Source organism: Typopeltis vanoorti, chromosome 18 (genome assembly GCF_054136105.1).
Source record: "Typopeltis vanoorti isolate ZY-2024b chromosome 18, IOZ_Tvanoo_1.0, whole genome shotgun sequence".
Classification (NCBI taxonomy): Eukaryota; Metazoa; Arthropoda; class Arachnida; order Uropygi; family Thelyphonidae; genus Typopeltis; species Typopeltis vanoorti.
Window position 1 is genome coordinate 38,970,288 of NC_143566.1, and position 27,038 is coordinate 38,997,325.

At 34.3% G+C, this 27,038-nt stretch overlaps 1 protein-coding gene across 1 annotated transcript; it reads right to left on the reverse strand.

Annotated features, from left to right (window-relative positions):
• LOC150096606 (single insulin-like growth factor-binding domain protein-2) lies at positions 1–26,555 on the reverse strand. The gene is made up of 4 exons (XM_090408549.1): positions 26,486–26,555; positions 10,813–10,884; positions 9,357–9,480; positions 1–911 (listed from the first exon to the last, which is right to left on the reverse strand). The coding sequence occupies exons 2-4, from the start codon at positions 10,866–10,868 to the stop codon at positions 795–797; spliced, it is 297 nt and encodes a 98-aa protein (XP_090264675.1). The 5' UTR covers positions 10,869–10,884; positions 26,486–26,555; the 3' UTR covers positions 1–794.
• Between the last annotated feature and the right edge of the window lie 483 nt (positions 26,556–27,038).

Below are 27,038 nucleotides of genomic sequence, written 5' to 3' on the forward strand. Positions count from 1 at the left end.
TTCCTAAATTTCTCCTTTTATTTTACTTTTTAGTATAGAATACATTCATAATTAGAAGTGCATATTAAAATAGAGAAAATTTACAAATTAATAATATATACAAATTTTAGAAAGTTTGCAAATTAGTACATGCTCTGAGTATCAAAGTACAGATGAGACTTCTCTTTATACAAACAAGAAGCCCATTACATTCAATAAAGACATGGATATCACAAAAATCGATGAATTTGAAACACACACACACGATAATTATTTAACCATGGTTATTTGCTCATTTCTTCATTCGTCAAGTGAATAGATAATTACAGTTTTCAGTGACTTAGTTCGATAATTATTTCGAATTAAATTGTTTTTTAGATAAATAAATAAACAAGCAAAAAGAATTTCGAAATCAGCTGAACTCAAATTATGTTTGGTCTATATTTGATGGTATGATAACTATAATATTCAGTAACATGCTCATTGGACAGTTTACTTTCAAAATGGTAATCGCTTTGAAAGTAAACAAAACAACAATAAATGAAGTTTTAGAAATATAACTTATCTTCAGTCATTTTTCAGAAACTTAAATTTCATTGAATATACATCTCATTGTCCGACTTCTACTGCAGCTTCAATCTCAGTTTAAATGCAAAACTTAATGATCATTTAAATACGAAGATTGGAGGTAAAATTATGTACATTGTTCATTTGTTGCGTTTATATAAAGTCATTATTGTAACAGGATCGTCTCAATTAGATGGCCAAATGAATTCACAATTATTAGAAATCGTCTGTTTTCCGTACAGTTTTGTCTATTCGAGGATACAGACTCCTGGAATCTGCGAATACCGTTCGTCTGGTTTACAAACTAAGCCCTCTGCACAAGTACCACCGTGGTTCAGCATGCCACCACATTCCTCTTGAACGCCCTGCAAACAAAATAGAACATCACTAAAAGTATACAGTTTTCGTGAGGGATGGTTAAACGTAATCAGAACAGGACTTTTGTTTCACGAACAGAAAATATGAATTTTAAATATATGTTTCCTCAATTTATGTTTTACAGAATTCCAACTATTGATAAGCACAAAGAAGAAAATATCAGAAAAACGTACAATGAAGAGCACATAGATTCATTTCTTCGTCATATTTTCTGTTAGTATGGAAAACTACACGTGTTGTATTGAGCATCATTAGAATAAGGCTGCAGTTCGATTGCTATACCGTCAGGAGCAGTTTTTCATAAATGTCACAGGTGATGGTATGTTATTTTGGCACGAATATCTCCAGATCGGACAGTTTTTTCTTTGTGGTAAGTTTTTCCGCAGTTGCAGTTTATTTTGTATACGCTCGGATTCCCCCATCCCTTCTTCTAGTAGAGGTGTATCTTTTGATACTTTATCTGTGATTTTCTTGTTCTTTTTACACATTATTCCCGATAAAACAAAAATTACACACTAAATATATGTTTCATACGTGTAACGACACGCGCAAATACATATTTAGTGTTTGTATTTTCTTTGCGTGATAAATGTTACGTTTTTTAGGTTACTTTGGGGCGGCATCAAAATAAAAATATAAAAATCGGCTAACGCATTTTGTTCCCTTATACCCAGTAGCGAAGCCTTTTAATCCTATCCAGCTTTCGGAGACTGAGCGAGCAGTTCTATCTCCACCGGTTTTCATTTGTAGCCAATCAGAGATAGCTGGCCCATGCTATCACTAATTATGAGTGGCAACCGATGAAAAGACTGGCAAACAAGTGCTGCCATCTCTTGGTAGCTATCCCTAACAGGGCGTGCTTGTCTGAAATAATATGGGTTTTACGGTCGATATTCTTGAGTATACGGGACGAAAAACCTGAGTTTCCGGGAGAAAAATCCCCGCTTGTCCATTCCAGAGATGCACCAGTATTTTTGAAATATAAATTATAGGATATGATTTCGGATTTTATAATTCCTTAAGGGAATGAGAGGGAGTAATGGAACTGTCTTTTATTTCTAAATTATAAATTCAGTTAAGAACACGAACTTAAAATGAAGATGAGTTTTTTTACCTTACCGAAATGGCCACGTATACTGCAAAATAGTTACCCTGTTATTTTACTTTTATTCTTCTCTATGTCTGTTTAGAAAAGATCTTTTATATCAAGAAGGATTATGCGTTTTTGTCGCTGTAACAAATAGGTTTATCTTTCAAAATATATCGAAAATACAACCTACCACTTTGAAGTACTTTGTCAGTATATTAGAATTTCCACCAAACCGGGTTCTGAGCAAAATGTCCTCCCTGACATGTTAGGACATAATATTCTGAAGAAATATTCACTATGAAAATCGCTAATCGCACAGATTTAGCTGTAAAAAGCTTTGATATAATAAGGTTCTCTTCTTATCCAAAATATTTTCATTCATCGCCTTGAAATATATAGTAACCTTTCTTCCGTTCATTCAACGCGTCACAAATTCTTCAATACCCCCGATGTTTGTTTCTTGACAATAAAAAAGCCGAATAGATCTGCTATTATTCTTTTGACATCATTTATTCAAGGAAACTATTTATAATATAGAAACCATCGCCTCTTCAAAAGCTTTTACTAATTTAATAGGAAATGATAATTTTTTTAACGGGAAAAGGAGACCAAACTAACTGGAGATACTTATTTTTAGCATTCCAGTAATGAAACGGTAAGGAAGTGACGTCAGCTGGTAAATAAACGTTAGCTTGATGTTAACTGGTAAATAAATTTTATAAAAGGAAGAGGCTGGCTCCGTTCTTCAGGGTATATAGACGGACTACCATTTGGTCTTCAATTTCTGTTCGATTTAAAGGCAATTTAATATAAGTCCAGTATATTTGGAGCTATCTCCTCCTGTTTTTTTATGACCTTCCAGATGGGATATTTAAATTCATTAATCACGAAATGATAATTTTCTGGCTGTTGTTTACAGGTGATGCTATAAGTAGAGAATTTGATCATGTGAAGAGGTTACGTTGGGCACTTCTGCTACCTCCCCTCCACACACTTAGGGAAATTGGGCATTATTTACTGTAAGAGTGACGTACGCACACGGAGGAGATTCCATGCCAGATGCTTTCTTATCTGATATCCTCCAAGCTTCATTATATTTCCAAACAGGATGCTGTTATATATTATAGGTCCATGGCATCGGTACGTTAGATGTTAAAGGAGAATTTGTACCAGGTTTTATTGTCCCGTACGTTTGTGATGTGGGTGCCCAATGAGCAGGATTGTTATAAAAGATAGCGAAATTGGTTATACTGTTCTGTGACAATTTCCACTTGAGAAAATTTGTAGTCGGTGATTCGAAACTGTGGAAGCTAAGCCTAAGAAGCAGCAAACAAAACTAGGTTAATTGCAGTATCTTTGAAGACCGGTGTTACTCCGATGTTTAAGACCGGGAGGACAAAGCCTCTGGAATTTGAAGGAGCTTAATGTCAACTTCTTTTGCGTAGATTGTCCCAGAAGTACTTCAAAGGTTTTCTGTACAGCTAACTTTCTTCATCTTCAGAGATGTCAGTGAAAGTGACAGCACACTGGTCTTCTGGACATATTATAGTTTTAATAACTGTAGCCCTGGAGGAAAGTGGCAGTTGTCGTCGTTCCTGTCCTTCAGGTGTCGACAATTTTTGCTGTTAATTCGTTAAAAAGAAGTCCAGGAAATGCTGTAAAGAGACCCCCCCCCCACTAGATGGTGGGTTTTTCTTAAGGACTAACCCAAAGGGGATGTTACTTGGGTTACAAACCGCATACAGTCGAAGTTGTTTCTTGTCAGCATTTGACGTTAGGCTGCTTTGTTTAAACCTCTCTGGTATTTTGAAAAAGTTGTAGATGAGATCACTCTTCTTAAGGGTACGCACCATCGTCAACATAGGCTATTATTTTGATTCCGTCGTGGCGAGTAGAAGTTGAATTCTTCTTAGAGCATGGTTGTTAATATCCTGAAGAAAGGGTGGGTTCAAGGAGGACTGATTATATTTGCAGAACTAAAGCAAAAAGAAGGACTGAAAGGGCATTATTTCTATTTCTCTTTTTGGATGTTAATCGGAGTCTGTAGTATTCCATTTATCAGGAGGAGGGTGGAACTGTTATTATAGCCTCCTGAATGATGAAAAAGGAAACCTCTACTAACTTCAACACCTTGGAGGATATAACACAAAAAAAAAGAATGATGGACACTCTAAACAAATTTCCCTCTACTTTGTGCAAAGTCGGATTCGCCACGCAGTTTAAGTCATTCAAGATGACGTGATGGACTGAAGAGAGATCTTTCAGTTGCTTTGGACGTGACGTAGCGTAGATGTTAACACACCTAGTTGTATAACGCGCTCTACTTGTAGCCTACGACTAAGACTCTTCCTTCTGGATGCTATGGAACGCTCCTAGGAGGGATGGGGTGGCAGTAGTATCTTGACTCCGGTACTAGCCGTAACAAATTTCAGAATGATGAAATGGAGTACTTGTTGCTTAGTTCCTTCACATCCTTGAAGTGATAGAAATGCGTTTCCTGCACATAAGCTAGATGTTACATGCTACATAAATTATGACACTTCATCTCGTTTAGAAGGATTACGAAATCCTCTCACATCGAGAGAGAGAAGCGACACAGAAGGGAAGCATCATTTATTAAGTTATACCCCACTTTGAGATAGTACTGTATATTCTGGGAGGAGACAGTATATCCTAATCCCCGCGTGCTTACTTCTAGTTTTGTGCACGAACTTGCCAAAACTTTGAACTAGTGATTGTTTTTAATTTTGAAGTTTGATTTTATCCTCGTTTGTTGCGCAGTCGAAAAACTGGAAAACTGTACTCCGGATTATTTTGAGTTCTTCATATATATATATATATATATTATATAAATTTTTTTTTAAAGTTTTAATGACCGTTCCCCAGAGATAAAGAGATGACATGGTATATTTGAAAATATACTACTAGTTTACTAGTTTCGTTGAATTGATCAACATCTTCAGGTATCACAATCAAAGAAATATATAAAAAATGACAGAGACTTAAAATTGCATTAACAGAACAAGTACAAAAGACAGTAACGTGTTTGAAAACAAAATGCGAGCTTGAGTTCCAAATAAACATAGGCTACGCCCTGTTACGAGTGCGCCAATACTGAACAGAGGCAACGTGTGCGTCAGAGAGATTGAAACTTAGGCTGTTGTTGATATGTGAAGAATCTAGAGAAATTTCTCTAGATTCGACAATCTTTCTCTCCAGCTCATCATAGCACACATGGATGTTAGAAGTTTGAGTCCAGTTCACAATGTGTTGGCGGTCTTGGTCTGAGTTAACTGAAAAGAGAACGTGGCTAGAGAGAGAGCACTGTCTCTAGTCCTGTTGTAGGAGATATCTCTACGGTGTTCTTCCAAACGTAGAAGGATGGATTTAGCAGTCATAAGTGGCCATAGTATGGCTTTCCACAATCACATAAAATCTTGTATACTCCTGGAAACTGAGTTGGAAGATGTTTCTCTTTAGATTTACTAAGTATTGAACGAAGTTTTGGGAGCATAGTAAAGCAAGTTCTGAAGTTAAACTTCTTGAGAATTTTTGCCAGTTTTGGTGAAAGAGAGCTGATGTAAGGCAAAGAGATGAAGGCTCTAGGGGAAGAGGGATCTTCAGAAGTAGTTGAGTGACTGGGGGAAAGAAATTTGTCAATTTTATTAGGAGAGAAACCATTATTAATAAAAGTTTTTTTTTAAGAAAAAGGAGTTCATTTTCAATTTCCTTCTTCTGTAAGTAAAGACTTGGCTCGGTGAGCTAAGGTGGAAATAATATATATATATATATATATAGTTTTTCCTGTGGATGGTTTTGATAGTACTTTTATTTCTTGAATTCTCCCCCCCCACACACACACCAACTTTCTCCGGTTCTCCTCTTTGCATTGTTTTCTGCACGGCTATATCAGGAGGGATTCGTTGGCTGTATCAGCAAGGACTCCGCTAGCTATTATAGTTTACGTAGAATCTTGTATTGTAGTGACTCTGCTGGGGCGGGTATGGTTGCCATAGCTGGATCTGAAGGAGTAGGTAGATATTGCCACCTTTATTTTACCAAGAGCTGTTTGTACGACGGTCTTCCTCCACACGGGTGATGTAGCGATGTCTGGAAATTCTTAGTACAGAACTCAGCAATTTAATAAGGATCATCTGGTTCTCCTTCGAGTTTGGTTCTCAGGGGACAGGTGGTAATCTGTTGCTTGGTGGAATTGATTCGGCAGATTTTTGGACTGTCTCTGGACTAGGGATGTGTTCGATGTCGAAGCAGTTATAGCATTTGGGATGAAATTACCGCTCACATGCTCGGTTGAGCAACAGCGCATACATTGTCTCTATTCTTTGGAGTAATTCACCAGTTTTTGAAGTGCTGATGTCGAAAAATTGGGTACTGGTATTTTCGTATCCATAATGAACAATGTACCTCGTTGGAGTACTAGCTTGGATCTTCTTAGGAGATGCACTTCTTGTTGTCACTCACTTTCCCTCATTTTGAGTAGACTTAAATTAGAATGTCAACACAATTTCTAGCTATTAAATGGGGAACTTCTCAGTTTTTACTGTTCGCATCTGGCCGATCGTATATGGCGTTATCTGGTTTTTATACAGAGAAACCTGTTTGTCTTCCGAATATGTGTTCACCCCCCCCTTCTCCATCTGCCATACGCCTGAAGGAAGATATCTTGTCCGCTCTCACAGCCTTCTTTAGGACTTTAGTTATCACCTAAGGCTGCTCACATTCTGGCTTAGACTCTGCATATTTTTAAATACGTAGATTTTTCACTCTAGAAACTGAAAGCAGAGTAATCTTGTGTTATAAACCACTGGCAAGTGCTAAAGGAATTCTGTAATTCAAATTGCATTACCTGCAAAAGAAATGTGGTTCAAGACTACAACGGAATAGCCTGGTGGGCAAGAGTTTCACCACTAGCACGAACAAAATTAGTAACAAATAACAGAAATGCGAAGTTAAAAGTTTAAACAATACGCTGTTAGTAATTCGAAAACAAATGATACTGATCTAGAAAGGCGTTTTGCTGCGATATGGCGACGATAAGAATATTGACGTCAGTAGAAAGAACGACTTGTACAGATACGGAGAACTGAATCAATGTAGAAATCATAATTTCACATACAAAATTGTTTATCAGTTTTGTGTGTGAAATTACTAAACACATTATTAAAATACTCTGGATAAGAGAGTGTTGTAGCAAGTCTTGGTTAGAAAGTAAATTATAATTGACAACTGATATCCAAATTATATCTCTCATCCAGAATATTTTAATCATATCGCGATGGACCATTTTGCTACATATATCTATATGGAAATTATGACTTCTATAATAATTTAGCTCCCAGCATTTCCACGTCTAGCTTCCACTGATGAAATCTCAATAAATGTCGAAACTGGTTTCAGTGGTGCCTCTTCGCGAAATGCATGGCAATATGGGAAGAGTCACTAAACTACATCCGAAAGGAGATAAGTTATGCATTGTGGGTTGTGACACATTTCGATGCGATATCAACTGCCTCTGTATACAGTTCATTTCTATTATCTTTACGCTATTTTACATATCTATAAAAACTTTTCAGTCTAATCTCAGCATTCCTAGATAGTTGTAATTCGAATTTTGCTTTATGATCTTTAATAAATAGTTTAGTAGACGTTAGTTGTTCCTTATATCTATAAGCTAATAAATGATTAGTATCTTAATATGTTAATAAATAAAATAAATAAAAATAAATTAAAAAAAATCAGCTTATCATTTGATATTGTAATGATATTAATCTATTTGGTTTATCCCACAATATATCCACACACCGCACGGATGTGCTATATATGTATATACTGGATACCTTCATAATTATTCATTCCCATAATTCGAAATTTTTATAATTTATAATACATTTTGTAAGAATAAATAAGATACATTAGAATTTTAAGTATGAATGAAATGGAGGGAAAGATGAAAAAAAAGAGTACAGAGAAACAGAAAACGAAAGAAAACCTACGAGCAAGTAAAGACGGAATAAAATAAGCAAAATATAATAATGATGGCATAAGATAAAAGGAAAGAAAGAAACAACAATTTATAAAGAATTTAGTAAAATAAGAGTAGTGCAATTAAAGATAATGAAACAAAGTGCATTCAATATGTATAATAGGAGCAAATATTTTGCTGATCACGGGCCATTAATTGCATAATAGACAAATGGGCTAATAGATAAATAATAAATTCGTAGATAAAGAAATGGTGTAGTAGTAGTAGTAGTATATGATCCGACTGACCTCAAAGCAAGAGTAGCTTTTATGAAGAGAGTGGATGGAATTCGCATAACCTATTTATGTTGTATGGTGCATTTTATGACTTAGAATGTTGACTTTGCTTATTGTTTTATGTGATGCAGATGTGATCAGTTTCTGCTTTACTAATTGTGCTGATGTAGCATCCAAAGTTCGTGTTTCAGTGTTCTGTAACAGTTTAGATTTTAAGTTGCGTGGTAAGTGGTTGAACAGATTGAACAGTGTAAGTATTGAGATGCTCTCTCTCTCTTCCTCTCTCTCTCTCTCTCTCTCTCTCTCTCTCTCTCTCTCTCTCTCTCTCTCTCTCTCTCACACACACACACACACACACACACACACACACACACACACACAACTGCACTGTATGATCTGTCGTCCAGTCAAGAGTTGTGTCGGTCGTGTTATGCGATATGTGGTTCTATTGTTACGATGAGCGTATTAAAATAGTTTCTTAGTAATAGTACGTAGTGGCTTAGAGTTTTTTTATTTTTTTTACATTTTTTATGAGGATTTTTGTGTACCATAAACAGTTGGGTCATTGACTGGTATATGTTAAGCATCTAGAAACACTGGTGAAACAGTTCTCTGTGCAATTATTATACTTTTATAATATAATACTTTTATACTTATATAATATAATTTTGATAGTTGCAGCGTTAGACTGTTATATTGTAATATGAGTATTCATTCATATTTTTTTAAACTTTAATTGGCATTATGTCTTTTGTTTGGAAGAATTTCAGTTTGTAGCAGTGTTGCCGAGTTTGGCATGTGGGTTTCTAAATATTAAGGTGGCAGTTTACGTAAAGGGTAAGATATTTAGCATGCGCTACGGTTATGATTTCTGAGAACTGACAACTGCTATTATTGCTAATGCAACAAGTAGTATGTGCGACTAGTAGTGCAACTGCAAAGTGCATGATTCTTAGGTTCTTTATGATTAACATTTGCGTTTAGCCTTGTCTGTTACCATTGAATTGTAACAACAACATTACACTAGTTTTCCAAAATTTAATGTCAAAATCGAAAATCTTACCTTGGCGCATACTGTACAGCATTCACACATATCTAGAACTTCTCCATAGGGGCATTCTTTATTGGGTGCACAGTGATATTCGCCACAGTCAGGGCAAATCAATTCCATAGCTGTTGGTAAGCAGCTAAAATAAATTAAACGCTTGTTCTTTATCACTTAGTAGTCATTCATTCATTCATTAAGATTATAAATGAATTCATTAATAAAGGAATGTGTGCTATTTGTATGCGAAGGCATTAAATTAACACTCATTTGGTTCTAAGTAAGGATATAGATAGAATTTTTCTGGGGAAGGTGCATAATTGTGTTTATTATCGATCCTTTATGCATATGGAATTTTAACGTGGCGTGGGCAGTTGTTTAGCATTGGAAAAAAAAAAAAAACTTGAAGCGTTTAACTTAAATTTCTCGAATTTGGGAGCTGGAAAAAACGACTAAAGAAATTCAATTATTTTATTCATTCGTTTTTTTTTTCCAACTTTACATCAGATACTTAAGGTTAAGCAAATGGCTTAATCCAGTCTTTTGAGAGAAAGGATATCACCGTACGAAATATTCTATTTTCAACACATTTAATTTAGATAAGAGAATTTAGTTAACCAGACATCATACAAGAATCATAATTAATTTAATACTTTTAATTAAATTGTGGTCTACGAATTTCCGGTTAAACTGAAATGATTCTGAAACTTTTCATAAAGATTTCATTTACCAAATTTTATCACTGCATAACAAGATTTCCATTAAAAGCAACGGGGATAACACATCTGGCCAGATCAGTACAAGCAGTATAGCATCACTTTGTTAGGATCGAAATATTCTGTTCAAGCCCGAGGATTATTAAAAACTTTAAGAATAAACACACACATTGAATAGTAAAAACGAACAAACTACAATCGGTAAAAGTACGTCAATATTTTGAAACGAAACATAACGAATACACCAAAAAAAAACTTGAATTTTTTTTTCAAACTACAACTATCGTGCAAACAGAAGAAAAATATAATTAACTTTTTTTTTATATGATAATGTTGTTTTAGCATTATATTGTGTTGCTCTTTATCTCAAAAAAAAAAAAAGCCATGTACGCTAATCTTGGTGATATAGCTGCTAAATAATTAAGTTTAAATTTCATAAATTTCATCATTACATTATAGCGTTCAACGTCGAATCCAAGTAATGGATGGGATGTAAAAAAAAAAAAGTTCTGTTGAATGCAAGTGTCGACATGTCTTGTAACGGTAAATTATTAATGGTAATAAGCCTGTGTATACACTTTATCATCTTTATGGTGGAAAATCGAGGCAGCTTGTAGTAAGATTTAAGTATGATTAAAGCATAACCACGTGATTATTTTAAGCGGGCGATAACAGAAGTTAAACTAAAGTACGCGTTTAATTTGTTTATATTTTCTAATATGTATCACGAATTACTGAAAGGAAAATATTTTCCTTACCTGACATATATAATCATCATGGAAGCTACGAATGCCACTAACGTTGAAGTCCACATGTTTCCGGACGTGAGACTAAAACATAAAATTGTATAATATAAACACGTGGTAAAAAAGTAAAATAAAATAAAACGGAGAATCGGTACAAGCAATATAAAATTTGTTCCCTCTTTTATACGAATGATCGAAAATGTTCAGGATTTATTTTTTTAATGGATGGTATTTTATTAGCATTATTTGTTATATCGTGTTATCTCTTTCGAAGTTGCTTCGTGACAGTGAGCTTAATGTTCACGTCACTGTCAAAAAACCTTTGCAAAAATTCTTTGAATTCGGCAAGTTTAGATTGCAGTTTTTTTAATTGTGAATCATCAGATTCACGATTAAAAAAAAACTGCAATCTAAAATCTTTGCGGAGTGAAGCTTAGCAACGAATAACTTAGCAGGTTCTTCCGCTCTATCGACACCTTTCGGAGAAGTTTTATACTAAAGTAGTGTTATTTGGAGGCAGGGCTTAGGCACAAGTGACACCGGCCTAGGAGCGCAATGGCTTTGGGGCGTCTACATCATAAAAAATAGTAATAGTATTAAAGAGGACCAGCGAGTCGAAAGCGTTGGTGGTACGAGCAGTGCCCCCCCCCCCCCCCCCAATGCTCTATACGCACTTTTTTGGCAATAACTATAAACTACTTTTAACAATAAAGAATTTTATGATGCTTGTCTTGTCTTGGGGGCGCCATATACCCTCGAGCCGGCACTGTCTGAATGTTACTCCGGAATTTTTTTTTGATCACATCGTATATGAGGTCACTGAAATCATTTGATATCATATTTAAACAATCAAGTGTCCTTACAGAACTTACAGAGTGTGGAAAAATGTTTTTTTTATTGCTCTCAACAAAATTAATTTGTTTTAGCGAGAAATCGGATTTTTTTAAATGTAAGATAGAACTAAATTCCTACATGCGACTTATACATTTGCACACGTAAAACGAAAGCCTTTCATAAATCTGGAAAAAGCATGCGTTGGACGATAAAAGATAGTATAGACTTTATAAATTTATTTTCTTTTCTTTTATTTTTTTATTTATTTTTACTACAATATTTGTGTACATGTACGACGATTAATAGCACGTCATTTGCTCATTCGAGACTTGCACTCTGAAATAATTTGCGTTCTTGGAAAAGAAAGAAACATTCAAACTAATAATAATAAAAAATAATATAGTAAGGGGTGTTCTCCTTGCGATTTGATGATTGCAAATGCACAAACTCAAAACTCTTTTGGTTTAATTTGATTGGAATTAGACAGAAGTCGGTATGTATATACTGTATATGGCTGCTCTGGTTTGTTTATTTTGTGTGTTCTCCTGCCCGTTTGTTTATTTGTTTAACAAAGCAAGTTTCCTCCCGAGTTTCCTAGAGCAGCGCTTCCCAAACTGTGGGCTGCGGCTCACTTGGGGGCCGTTAGTTTTGTTGAGGGGATCGTGAAATAATGAAAACAAATTTAAAATGTTTTAAGACTAAGTAGATGGTTTTTTTATTTTAAAAGAAACGTATTTAATTTTTATTATTTATTATTTCTTTTTTGTTATTTTTTATATTTTATGGAAAAAAAATCACACATTGCTGTTGGTTCACAAATTTTGCATTCTGCGTATTTCGGCGCTTAATGAATCTTAGTAAATGTATGCTTATTCATATAAGTTTAATTTCAAAGATATTGATAAGAAGCACAAAAAAGCTTATAAACGCAAAATCTTACACTCATTTAAAACGGCTAAGTTTTTTGCGCTTTAAATTGATGTTTCATTGCTAGTGTACACAGGTTCGGGCGAGGCAACCTTTGTGAAACAGCATTTTCATCGTTATTGGTAATTAAAAATAAACACAGGTCCTGCTTATCAATGGAAGCATTGGAAAAAATCTAAGAATTGCAGTTTCAAATATTTTACCTGATATTGACTTTTTGTGTAGCAGTATTGAAACACATCCATTACATTAAATTGCTATTAAACTTCTTTTATGTTTTTAATTCTTACTTTATTTATCACTAATCGTTTTACATTTCATGCGCTTGTACTGCAAATGTATAATAACAATATATCTATCTATATAGAAATATGAGATAATGTGCCATGTCAAATGTGTATGTAAGATGCTAAAAATGTAATATTTGCATTTGATTTTTGCAATATTCGCTGTGTATGTTTTGTATTGAATATAAATACAATAAATATTATAGTAATATATGTCTGTATTACGATTTTTTTTCGATGGGGACCGTGAAATATTTTAATTTCAAAAGGCCTTTACATCCATAAGTCCTAGAGGAAACCTGCTACTCCACATAAGAACGACTAGTTCAAGTTCAGTTGAAAGATTTATACAAGTTCCTGTGCTAGGCGGAACAGTCGAACCCATATCTTCCCAAGTGCAGGGCGAATGTCACGTCATTCTCGCCAATTATAGTACAGAGGTGTTTGTCGGTTGGTGAAGAATGAGGAATATGCCTTTCTTTTAGGATCTCTATAAACCTCTTCTATTACAGCTGAAAATGTGTTTAATTTAACAATACTTCGTTTATGGTGAAGGTTTTGGGTAGCATTAACTTGACCTTAATAGTTCATTCGTGTAATGGTATACTTGCAGTGAAACCATATTTAGTAACTCTCTGAGAAAATTTTGTTGTTCTTCAGGATCATCAGTAGGTGCTACCTGAACAATTAACAGATACAGTACTAGTAATGCCGTACACCTTCTCTATGACGGAATCAATCATGTTGAAATAAGCTTTTTTTCTTGACCGCGCCATACGTTGTATAGCGCGCTTATAAAACTCGGTTGAATTAGAAATTCTTTCGGTATATATGGAAAATAACCGAATTTGTCTTTATGCAGTTATCATGCAGTTCGTTTGCGTTCACTTATGAGCATATTTCGTTAGAAGTGCGTGCAAAACAAAATTTGGAAGTTTTCCCATAACACGCTCTTTGAAGTGAAAAATTCACAGTAATTGCGCGCAGCGTTAGTTACAACAGGTAAAGTACTTTTTTTTTTTTTTAATGCGAATCCCACCCACCAAAAGTCGTAAATTTATAATACATTAACAGAGCTGGTGGGAGCTAAGATTAAATCTGCTTTGGAAATTAAACATAGTAAAGGGTACAGGTCTCTGAACGGGAGACAAAATTTGTCCATCACCTAAAATACATGTCACTCAGATGTCAGTATATTTTTTCGGCTAAAAAAAATAAATAAAAATAAAATAAAATAGAGCTATCGGAACCTCGCTGAACATTATGAGAATTATGTTTAACATTTCTGAATTTCATTTAATGCTTAAGATGAAAGTATGAGTCAAATGAATATAGTTCTTAAAGAGAGCCGCCGTAGCTTAGTCGGTATAGACGAAGCGATTTGATTGAAAAGACCCATGCTCGAATCTCGTCTAGGGCTCTCAGAATCTTTATCAGAGCAGTTTTCAACTGAAGGTGACGTAACCGATCTCATACAGATCTTCCCAGAAATTCGGTTTTCCGTATCGCAATCAGGCAAATCGGCCAGCAGAACACGCGCAGTTTACAGACAAAAATACATCACAATCAGTAGTAATATATTGGCTTCATAAGACTGAGCCGAACTGTTAACAAACTTTTATGGTAACAGTTCTGAACGTTTATGATAAATAACAGTTTATGAACTGTAACTGTTACATAAAAAACTTATGTTAACAGTTTTGGGAAACTTATTCTGTTGATTTCTTCTAACATTTGCTGGTGCTGAAAAGCTGAAAGTTTCAAAAGGTTAACGTGAAACTTTTTTTTTTTTTTTTGCTACATTCAAACGATATATCTCTTCACTGATGAAACTGAGTATGAAAAGAAATTTTCAATATCCTGCTGTGCATATACCAGCTCAGCTGCGCGATATATTTATTTAGGTTACCATATTTTACAAGTAGCGAATCTTAGATTGTTGCTGTCCAACTCGGCAGTAAATTTATTAGAAAAAGAATAAATTAAAAAAATGGCATCTAAATATTCTGAAGTTTCAGACACAATTGAAAACATCTGAAAATTTCAGACAGTTTCCACTCCCTTTTAAATGGAACGATCCAATATACAACATACATTTCGCTGCAGGCACTCCCTTGTCACCTCATGTTGCCAACTAATTTATTAAAGCATTCCAGGAAATAGGCATATTTCAAGAAAGTCTTTTCCTACATGTTGGTGATACATTGACGGTGAGTATATACGCAATCAACAATATTTAAATTTCCTCTTGATGTTCTAAATATATGCCATCAAACGATAAAATTTATTATTGAATTGGAATGAACATAAGCAGGTACATAATATTAGGAAGATATTACTATTAGATACTACAATTATATTAGACTACTATTATATTAGACTACTATTGTATTAGACTACTATTGTATTAGTTATTATTATTAGATATTAGATACTGACCCGTACGTTCATTAAACAAGAAGAGAATAAAACCAAAGAAATTTTACCAGTTAATTTATTCTGAATGGCTCTCCCAAAGAAAACTGCTTACATGTTATTTACATTAAGAAAAGACTCGTTACAATACTGATATTATACGCGTATTACACACAGAGGATGCTCTCTCTCTCTCTCTCTCTCTCTGCCATTCATGGGTGATATGTCCCTTGCCCCTTGCACTGCATCCTTATTAAAAGAAGTAAACATCAAAATAAATTGATCCCAAAGTAACAAAACTTTCTAAAATCTTCAAATGATCCTAATCTTTTTTTTTTTAATATCCTAAATACGAAATTCATTATGTGCTGCTCTTCTATAGGATAGGCAGTCTGAAGTTAGGAAATCAGAGAAAAAGAACATCCAGCGATGTCATTCATAAAATATGAAATGGTCTAACTGTCCACGTCATATCTGACAACCATTCTCTGGATTGATCTGCAGCAGTGATGTCCTCTCAAGAATATAAATGGTTGATACGTAGTTTCAAAGAATCCAATAATGTCATCAGCTCATATGGCCTCCTAAATTAATAGAGACTAGAGGTTTATTTTTCACGAATGTTTGGAAACTACTAATTATATTTTGCGACACCTTGCACCTCAGTTGTTCCAACAATAATCCATTATTACCATGATACAGCTCATCTTGAAATAAAACACAAAATGAAATATATTCTAAATGAAAGATACAAAGAAATTATATACTTGGTTTAATCCATTATCCAAGTGTAAGCAAACAAAGTATGCGCCTGAAGTATCTTTGAGGACTGGCAACTCGTGGCAAAGGTGGTATAACTTCTCATCACTTGCCTTAGTATCCCATAATGCAAAGCACATCTCCTTGCGGACATGTATAATGTTATGCATTAAGGGAAGGGTCAATACCCAGACAGGGTTTCGACCTTTATTGAGGTCTCATCAGTGGGAGCCAAACCCAGAGGTGGTGTGGGATACTAAGGCAAGTGATGACAAGTTATACCACCTTTGCCACTGGTTGTCAGTCCTGAAAGATACTTCAGGCGCAAACTTTGTTTGCTTACACTTGGATAATGGATTAAACCAAGTATATAATTTCTTGGTATCTTTAATTTAGAATATAACCAAGTGAAAAACTTTCAACAACGAAATATATTCTGTTCCTTGATCCATTACTTTTCTGTAATTGCTTTTTGTTTTAATCTTATTGCACATGTTATCTTCTTTGGTGCCTGACATTACATAAAAAACAAGCAACTTCAGCTTTAATAGTAGTATTGTTTCGCATGTTGATGTGAAATGTTATTACTACAGAAGAAGAAGAAGAAGAAAAAAAAAAAAAAAAAAAGACAGGCCATCTTTCCGCATGTCTTAAATAGTGCTGCCATCTAGGTGGCTTTATAGGAAATAAAAGAATATCCACTGTGAAGCAATAAATATACTGGTTTAATTAGCACGCTTTTAGTTTTTTAAAACTGATTTATATTTAATTTTTCCTCTTAGTGAAAAATTTTAAAGGTCAGTCACAACAGACCATAATCTTGCAAGAAAGGAGTATTTTTTTTTTTTTTACAATTTGCATGTGCTTACTAGTTCCCTTAAAATATTAGAAAAAACAAACAAACATAAATTTAGAAATTAAAAAGAAAAAATATAAAGAAAGCAATATATAAAGAAAAAGTAATGATCTGGTTTTCTAGGACGAACTAGTAGAGCCAGCCTTAACTACGTATTCGTAATTCATCGTCATCATTTTCTAGTGCAGTGTTTCTCAAACTTCAGATATCCGCGTAACCCTTCTTAAATTTTCATTATTACAAAGTACGCCCTTATCAAAATAATAAATAAATAAATAAATAAAGGATATTTCATTTTAAATTACTATTTTATTCGAATTTATATGTTCATGTAAACAAAAAATATGATTTATTTTTAATAGAACAAAATTTGGAATAGGTTCCTCTTCATTTCCCGTCCATGAAAATACACATTTCATGTAATTCATATCATACTTACGAAGATTTTTCATCTTCTTTCTAGTTGGTTCTCTAGAGAGACGACACACCCTTATCAATTTCATTTAATCCAGATACAATATCAATGTTTTCTTGTTACTTACAGCTACTTGTATTTGCAATATTGCTCTCTCTTGTGCTCTTATAAATCCATTCTTTAATAAATAAATCATGTGACTTACCAAGAGGCTCCTATTCGCTATCACTACTTTTGGCATCGAGATCAGTTTTCTTCTGTGCATCGTCAAAGTTATCTACCCAAATAGCTTCATCTTCTTTCCCATTATTTCAAGCAAAAATTACCAATAATTTACAAGACTTGAGATATATAATGAACAATCCTTCACAAATTACTAATGAGAAGTAAAAGCAGAGCATGAAACAGACAGCAATTGTAGGCCAATAGAGATAGAGCACCTATGAAGAAGTGCATATAATTGGTGCGGAATTAACAAAAGATCGCGCGAACCAAAGACAAAGGCAAGTCAACAGTTGAGTTGAAATGCTAATTCTCTTCAACCGAATTCCATAATATCTGAAATACATTCACTATATATTTCTTAGTTTTAACACGTTCACGACCGGGTGGTGTCAAGCAAAATCATATGTTGTACCGACAACATATGGTTTTGTTTGAGTCTATGCAGCAATTTCTGTTGGAGGGGAGATGTGATTCATTAGTTAGTGCCGTTTTTATCCCAGTTGTCTCTCTAATTGCACTATTTGTTGAGAAATTTATTACGCAGACTGCAAATGTCTCTATACCTTATTCAGTGATACAATAAAACTACTTATTTTTCTTGTGTCTTCAGTATAGTGACGCTGTTGGGGAGGGCGTGTTATTTACCACAGGGAGCGAGTTACTATCGCCAGGACGTGAATGTCGTGGCAATAGTAACTCTCAATTTGAGTAGGAGAATTCCTACATAATATATAATTTATTGAGAAATATATACGTTTAAAATAATTATTTTTTTCTTAATAATCATTCCATGCATTAATGATGCATAGCCGAAAATTGCCATACCCCCCGAAGACGCGTACCACACTTTGAACAACACTGTTCTAGTGTATACCTTCAATGGTGTACCAGATAGCATGATAGTTCACTACCACAATTTCATTTCTGTTTTTATTCCAAATCGGTCTATTATTTTCCAAGTCAATCATTTGATCATTTCTTATATTTTGATCTTTTAAAGCACTCTTCTTACTATATCAACTTACTTGTATATTTTGGTCTTTCCCAAGATCTTTTTCGTGTCATCCTGTTTCAAACCTTAGTTTTACTGCTCCTGCATTTCGCATTTTTGTTTAAGTTACTCTACTTTATTAGACAGTTCTACTTACGAGTTTATTTTTCTTTATCTGACTTATAATGTTGACCTTCCATTGATGCCATATGTTTATTCCAGGCACTCAATGTTCTTCGACCTCTCATATTTGTGATCTCTGATTTTTAAATAACTTTTGTTATTATTTTCACCCAAATCTCAGACTCAGGCGTTAGAATTTTGGGTGAATGAACGTCAATGTCGTGTGACCTCGACATTGACGTTTCAAACTTCGTAGCTGTTCATAAAATAATGCGATAAAAAGGAGTCAGAAAGATGCTAGCTCATCTATACTTGCACATATAAACGTTTCATGTTGTTTGTCAACCATGGTATAGTTCTGTTGCTTACTATTTAAGTTATTGCAGCATTAACTGGTACTATGACAGATCAACGCAGTCCTTGCTTCCTTATTTGATAATGTCATAATGTCTACAACACTGTATTCCTTGCATCATTAATACAACAAGAATTCACGAAATTCTAAAACTACCTTTAGGAAGCGCCTATATCCCCCCGTCCCCATTGTATAGATATTTTAAAGTTTTAGCTCGTTTACTATTGTATTTTCATATCAAATTAGAATGTTAACAGCAACTAAGGCATCCTATAGAAATTTGAAAATGAAAATTTCAAATTTCTCTGAATTATTATTTTTTTTCCCGGACAGTAGCGTGCAGAAATTCTTGGAACTCTATCCATTGTCCAATTTGATGTGATAAGATCTTCATCTTACCAAAGGTGTTCATGATGTGAGAGACTTAAACATAATATTCGTTATTTTCCCTCTCACCTAGTGGCATAGCTGTCATAGTACGTCATGGAAACATGAGAGCTCAGTAAGCCCAATTAAATTGCACAGGGACTACCTAAACTTTCAAAGATATTGGAGAGGGAGGGAATTTTGGATAGAAAAAACCCTGGGCTCGTTCTTCATTAGGCGAAAAACTCCATCTGTAACTGTAGTCTATTGTATATTAAAGCGACTGCTGATTATTTTAATGCCAATTCTACAAACATCAAATCACAGAACTTACAGAACAAGAATATCATGTCTAGGTGAGGAAAAGAAGAAATCCGTGTTTCTTGAGCAACTGGAGGTAGTGGTCCTTAGGAAAAACTGTAAAAGTCCTTAGAATTTATTTTATTTTATTTTTAATCTCTGTTTCAACGAAGACAGAAATAGAGTGCAAGAAGATGGGAAATGTCTGAAGGTTCTGTTAAGCGGATTGCCTTGTTCTAGATGGCATTAAGCATTTTTGGGGAGCTTTTGATGCACATTCTAAATAGGAGAACAGTTATGTTAGGCAGATTTGTGATTTATGCCTTGAACGGAAGAGGATACTAACTTTTTCGAGGCTGAAGAGCCGTGGATGTTATGTCATTACTAAGAAGGGCCAGTATAAATTAGTCCCAGGAGATCTGAGAATTATTAAAGAAGGGAAAGTGAAATTAGAGGTTTCTTACATGAAATAAGACAGAACTGTAATAATTTTAGTTTAATCCTTTATCCAAGTGTAAGCAAACAAAGTTTGCGCCTGAAGTATCTTCAGGACTGTGGCAACTCGTAGTATAGGTGGACGAAGCTCTAATCACTCCTTGTCTCAGTATCTCCCATAATGCAAAGCACATCTCTTTGCGGATATGTATAATGCTATGCATTAAGGGAAGGGCCCAACACAGACCGGTTTCGACATTTATTGAGGTCTCGTCAGTGGGAGCCAGACCTAGAAGTGGTGATACTAAGACAGAAGCAACGGAGAGGTAATATTTACTTATACGAGTTGCCAAAAGGTGTACTACCTTATTATTAATTTACTCTGGAAATTTAGAGAAAGATGTTGGAAGTTTATTTTCCACTTGGTTAGACTATAATAAATTTAGTTTAATCCTTTATCCAAGTGTAAGCAAACAAAGTTTGCGCCTGAAGTATCATCAGTACTGAGGCAACTCTTAGTATCATGTAGTCCTGGAGATACTTCAGACGCAAACTTTGTTTGCTTTCACCTTTTGGCAACTCGTATAAGTAAATATGACCTCTCCATTGCTTCTGCCTTAGTATCACCACTTCTGGGTCTGGCTCCCACTGACGGGACCTCAATAAAGGTCGAAACCGGTCTAGGTAGTGGGCTTTCCCTTAATGCATAGCATTATACATGTCCGCAAGTAGATGTGCTTTGCATTATGGGAGATACTGAGACAAGGAGTGAGGAGAGCTTGGTCCACCTTTACTACGAGTTGCCTCAGTCCTGAAGATACTTCAGGCGCAAACTTTGTTTGCTTACACTTGGATAAAGGATTAAACTAAATTTATTATAGTCTAACCAAGTGGAAAATAAACTTCCAAGAGAGAACTGTATTAGATAATATTGATAATATTATTAACTGGTATTATTATTAACTAATAATATTATTAATATTAGATAATAATATTAATATTTGATGTTGTCCTCAATCTCTTGGAGAATAGCAATAAAGATCGTGCTGAATACATTAAGTGCGGAAGCTTCAAACGACAAGGTTTGTCAAACGAAGTCAAATCATTTGATTTGCGAAATGCAGCATCATTTCACCCTCACTAAGGTATTCATTGTTCTTGGGATTATGGTGAGTGTACTATATCAGTTCAATGCATGCATTTTGTGAAGGTAAAACTCCGTCACATTTGTGTGAAACTGGTCACTTATCTTGAAATGAACAGCCATTTCAAATCTAGTTACACTGTCGCTCCTTGCAACATGAAGTTCTGGATTTGAGAAAAATAGGATAGTGATTGTTACTCTGTAAAAAATCAAGTAAAAATGCATACATTTATAGGAATTCACACATAAAATGATGAAATTCAACATGCTTTTCAGATAGAAACTTGCCCAAATTTGTTCAAGCTGTATGTATAGGGTGGTCCCAAAATTAGAACACCTTTGAAATATATATATATATATATATATGTGTTTGTGTGTGTGTGAAAAGTTTTTTACCCTTGGGGATATATATTAAGGATACCAAGTAATTTTATAAACTTGGTTTTTTTACTCCTTCTCCCAAGTAAGCAAAACAGTTAAGTTTGTGCCTGAACGTAGTTTAAGTCTAAAGGTAGGGCAACTCGTTGTAAAGGTGGGTAAAGATCTGATCACTATTCTTAGTATTTCCCATAATGTAAAACATAAAACACATCTCACTAAGAGATGTATACTGTTATACATTATGGGTGGGGGGGTTACTACCCAGACCGGTTTCAATCTTTTTTGAATGTAAAAGTGAAACGGGCTCTGAAAATAAGACGATCCCGAAAGATCGCCCAACTCTGAGTTGTTCCACTCAATGACAGGCTCACTCCGTCACCGAGAAGAACTCAGTATTGGCTCTACCCAGTGGCAAGCTCACCCCACCACCAAGCAGAGCCATAATCTGAACGGTGGCCCAACTCAGAGACAGGCAAAAACCTATCCCCAAGCAGAGCCTCATGGAGCCCCCACCAGTTTCAATCTTTTTTTGAGGTCTCCTCCTCAGTGAGTAGCTAGACCCTGAAATACCAAGGTTTTTAGTAATACAGAGCCTTATCAACTTTACCTATACAAGTTGCTACAAGATGCTTTTACTTTGAATAAGAAACTCTGGATGAGATAAAGATGTGAAAAGTTTTTTGATACCAAATAATTTTATAAACTTGGGTTTTTTACCCCTTCTCCAAGTAAGCAAAACAGTTAAGTTTGCGCCTGAACGTAGTTCAAAGCTAAAGGTAGTGCAACACCAGGGTAACTCGTTGTAAAGGTGGGTAAAGTTCTTACCCCCCAACCCATAATGTATAACAGTATACATCTCTTAGTGAGATGTGTTTTACATTATGGGAAATACTAAGAATAGTGATCAGATCTTTATCCACCTTTACAACGAGTTGCCCAGGTGTTGCACTACTTTTAGATTTGAACTATGTTCAAGCGCAAACTTAACTGTTTTGCTTACTTGGGAGAAGGAGTAAAAAAACCAAGTTTATAAAATTACTTGGTATCCTTAATATATATATATATATATATATTTTTTTTTTTTTGGCATTTTTGTTTTTATTTAGTTTGCATTAATTATTTCACTAATTTACATTTACGTGTATTTCATTTGCTTTTACTTCGATGTCGTTGCTACATTAGTATCGTAAAGTCGTTTAGCTTTAGCTTGTAAAGTAAAATATAAAAAAAATTTAAGTGTGTCCTGACTTTTGATTATTCCAAAACAGCGTTCTCTGCGGGGGAGATTTTTGTTTCTTTGGGGACGAAAACTATGCGAAAAAAAATTATATGATTGCAGAAATCTTATATGGTTGAAAGTAGTTTTAGTTAAGTGAACAAAATCTTAAAAATAGAAAGAAAGAGATTTGACATATGTTCACGAGGCGACATTAGAATTAATCTAACATCAAACCAAAAATTGAGTATTTGGCTAAATAGCACTAGGCACACGGATCCCTTTGAATAAAAATAGTAAGTATAAAGTATGTTACACTTTTAAATTTCGTTAGGGGACAAGTAGAAAAAAAAATTGACTAAAAAAGAAAGTTATTTAGGCGAAATGACGAAAGTTATTTAGAAACACTGCCCTAAAGTTATAACCTTTTAAGTATCTAATTCTGTAAAGTTTATCATTCGTTCCAATAGATGGCGAAAGTCAACTTCCTTGCATTGGCTTAGCTAGAGAGGGGTGGGGTGAGGACGTTCCGCCCCAGGCGGCGCTTTGAACCTTTTTGAACTTTTACACTTAATTCTAAAATAGTCTCGAGAACTCAGTTCCAAATATTGTAATAGTGCTGAGAATTTTCCTCACAATTGCTGTAAGTGTTACTAGTTGTGAGAGGAGGTTTTCTAAATAAAATTGATTAAGAATTACCTACATTACTATGAAACAGACTTTGCCAATGTCATCAATGATTTTGCCAACAGAAAAGCAACAAAATATAACATTTTAGAATGTTGAAATTAAAGTTTTACTTCAAAAATAAACTTAGCGTTTTAAATTTATTTCTTATACATCGTTTTGACTTTTTGTAGTATTTTTGGTGTGTATTGAGAGGGGCGGCAAAATCTTTAGCTACACCATTGCTTCCATGTACCTAATAACAAAAACAACTCTCCTGTTTACAGATAAAATTTGCAGGAAGAAATTTACATGCAGTGGTATAGAATTTCATAAATAGATTTTTTTCCCCTCTTTACTTCTTAAAATGACTATTATTATGCAATTATAGGTTTCGGCCATTAGGCATTTAACATTAGACTTGACGCATAAAATGAGTCAAGTCATAAAAGACCGATTTTATATGACATATCCACAAGGCTATAATATTTCATAATGCAATACTGTTTTCGTTAGATTACCACTATCACTTATCAGGAGGTTATGTAGAATGCGTATTGAACTCAGACATGTTTATCAATGGCTGTTAACAAATTTCCGGATAGTTGTCTAGACCTCGATTAATGCACCCGGATGAAAAACATTTTCACATACTATTTAACTTTTCTGGATAGAATACTCTACAACATGCTAACTTCATTCTTTATATTATATTACATTTATTTATTTATTTTATAAAAAAGGTATTATAAGATAGTTACTCCTGATTTGCAAAGGAATTGTAATTTTGAATTAATATTTAAATATTATTTTATGAAATTAATTTTTGACATCGCTTTGGGTGAATTCTTCGCCCACATGTTAGTGATCTTTGAAATATTACTTCCATTTATTAGGCAGTTGGGTTTCTCAAGCAGTTGGGTTTTTTCTTCAACAACAAAATAAAATAAAATAGAACAGAGTAGCCTGTGAACACATGCATTTCACAGACATATGAGATTGTGGGTATAGAACTGGAAGGCCATTTTATCTGGTTAAGATCAGACCGGAGTAGGATTTGATTAAGAACTTATGCAAGGCATTTCGATTAAATCGATTCGGGTAATTATCTGTTTCACGATCTTTGCATTAGGTCTGCAAATTTGAAAATTTTCACTTGCGTGTGAAACCAGGTTAAAAGTTGCAGAAAATGTAACGGGAATTACAACTAGCAGTATTTATGATAATCATGTAATTATTATTGCCATTTCATCAAATATATGGACCAAAGTTCTCTGTCCATTATTACTTTTTAAATACACATGCAAACAACTTTCAAGTCTGAGTTTTTTGACTTATTAACACCAACAGTCAGTTCTGCTCTACTCGCAATCTCTCAAAAAATAAATGGTTTAGGATGGTGCTGTTTCAGGATTGCAAGTTGGGATACCGCTACTGTCATTCAATAGTGAATTTTACTTTTTATTTCATTCCACTTTTGTATTTGGAAAGTTTGGGAATCTCAGGTGGTTCTTTAGATATCTCTAAAGAAATTGATCGTGTTTGTAACAAATGCCTATTAAGCGAGCTCTCATCATATGAACTGCCTCTTAACTTCTGCAACTAGGTTGCCGGCTTCCTTTGTGGTAGCACAGTGCGGTGATGGTCGACAGATTTTTATCCTTAGACTTTGCATCGAATGCGACGATTCCAAGGGTTCGATTCTTTCAAAGTTTTTTCTGTAGATACTTTTCCAGTATCTACAGAAAAATCTAGAGGATTGTTGAGGATAGTACACTGCACTCTTTCTCATTTGACAAACTTTACGACACACAAATTATCAAAACTTTCAGACTATCAGCTTTCCCTAAATAATTCTAATTAAATTTTCTCTTTCGCTCAAGAAGAACTACTACTCCGTACAAATCACGGATCCATCAAATCTCTGAATACTGTTATCACATTGGATGTAGTGTCCTAAGAACTCAATAAAATACATAGGAAAGCATTTAGGTTGATTAATGAAAACTTCCTCGCACCTATTTACTCGATTCTGTTTAGCACAGACGTTCAGTCTCTGCTTCTTGCATTTTCCGCAGTTATTTCCATGGTCACTGTTCAGCAGAACTGAAATCGATAACTTCCATCGCTCTCTCTTCTAAATCTGTTAAAACCCAGTGCAGCAGCTGTTCATCACCACTTCTCAATTCAGATTGACATTCACAGAACAAATTTTCCTTCCTCCTCATTCATTCTCTTATTTTGTTGCTGTTTTTTTTTTTTTTTTTACTATTAAAACTAATATATTCTGGCTTAATATTTTTACCTAAATTTGAAATAATTTTTCTCTGAATTTTTAAATCGGTAAATGATTTTTTTTTTTTTGTTCTAGCTTACTGTCATTTGCATTTTAAAAAATGGCCAAAGAAGTCCCCAAACATATTGTGTAGGTTCTCATAATATAAGCCTATGGAAAAATAAATGAATAAAAAAAAAAACTCAGTACTGTGAAATCGAGACCTTAACTCCAATAAAAGTATTGAGGAGATTCTACAGAAACTCTAAAGGAACTTATCCAAAGCAATCGACTGAAAGCTTATTGCGAGGGGATCGGACGACTGGGATATCATAGTTATGCCACCGCAAACAAATAAACCATTCAGATACATACAAAATTCATAACATGAATTTTGTATGTATCTGAATTAGAAGTAGGGTGATTCAGATGAAACCAATATTTAAACGAAACGTTATTCGATGAAGATTTTAATTTTTGCAAATCTATTTTATCTCCTTATACTAAAGCAAGCATCTTATAGATATTTCTGAATATTGCATATTCAGAAATATTTAAAACTTCAGTCCCTTGTTCCATGTTATTAAATTACGTAATCTAATTTAATCAAGTAGCTGGAACACATTTTAGATTTAAATGGCAAGATCATTATTTGAGTCTCAAAGTTTAATTTTAAATTGAATTAGTAATAGCAGGTATCATTAACTGTACTTACTTTTCTTAATGTTGCAATCTTCAGAGTGTAAGTTGATCAAATGAAATGAAATGAAACACAAGCTTCTTGAAAGCTCTCTTTAAGAAGCTGAGCAAAATCGGTATCACTCCTAATTTCCTTTCCTGGAACGCAACGTTTCCTTCCGGTACTGTACTTGTGAGAAAGCTGACATTTAAGAAATATGTGACCAGGAAGTTTATTTTTTGTGCCTCTGTCTTTCCGAAACATGTGCTAATCATTTTTATATTTTTTAAAGGTAAGAATTTACACACAGAGTTTCAGATCGTAGTGTAGATCTTCTGTTTATAAAGCTATAGACTGCCCAGAATCTAGTTTGATTTAAAAAGTCTCAAGGAGTTTGAGTTCCCGTTTTTGAAATTTCGCTGAAACTGACGTCCTTTCCTTACTGCAGTGATTATTTTCGTTTGAATCAGATAACATCGCAGACGTTGGCTGATTATCATTTTTCTTTTAAATGTCTGCCATAAGCTAGAAGCAAATTGACGTCTTACTCCTAAGACGTCAGTTTTAAGAAATGTAGCTACATTTTTTT

What these genes read in the sequence shown, in the direction of transcription:
- LOC150096606 (XM_090408549.1), bottom strand. Translation starts at nt 10,868, where the DNA reads ATGTGGACTTCAACGTTAGTGGCATTCGTAGCTTCCATGATGATTATA. An exon ending in ATGATGATTATATATGTCAG is followed by an intron (nt 9,481 to 10,812) that starts GTAAGGAAAATA and finishes AATTTATTTTAG; the next exon opens with CTGCTTACCAACAGCTATGG. An exon ending in GCTGTACAGTATGCGCCAAG is followed by an intron (nt 912 to 9,356) that starts GTAAGATTTTCG and finishes TTTTGTTTGCAG; the next exon opens with GGCGTTCAAGAGGAATGTGG.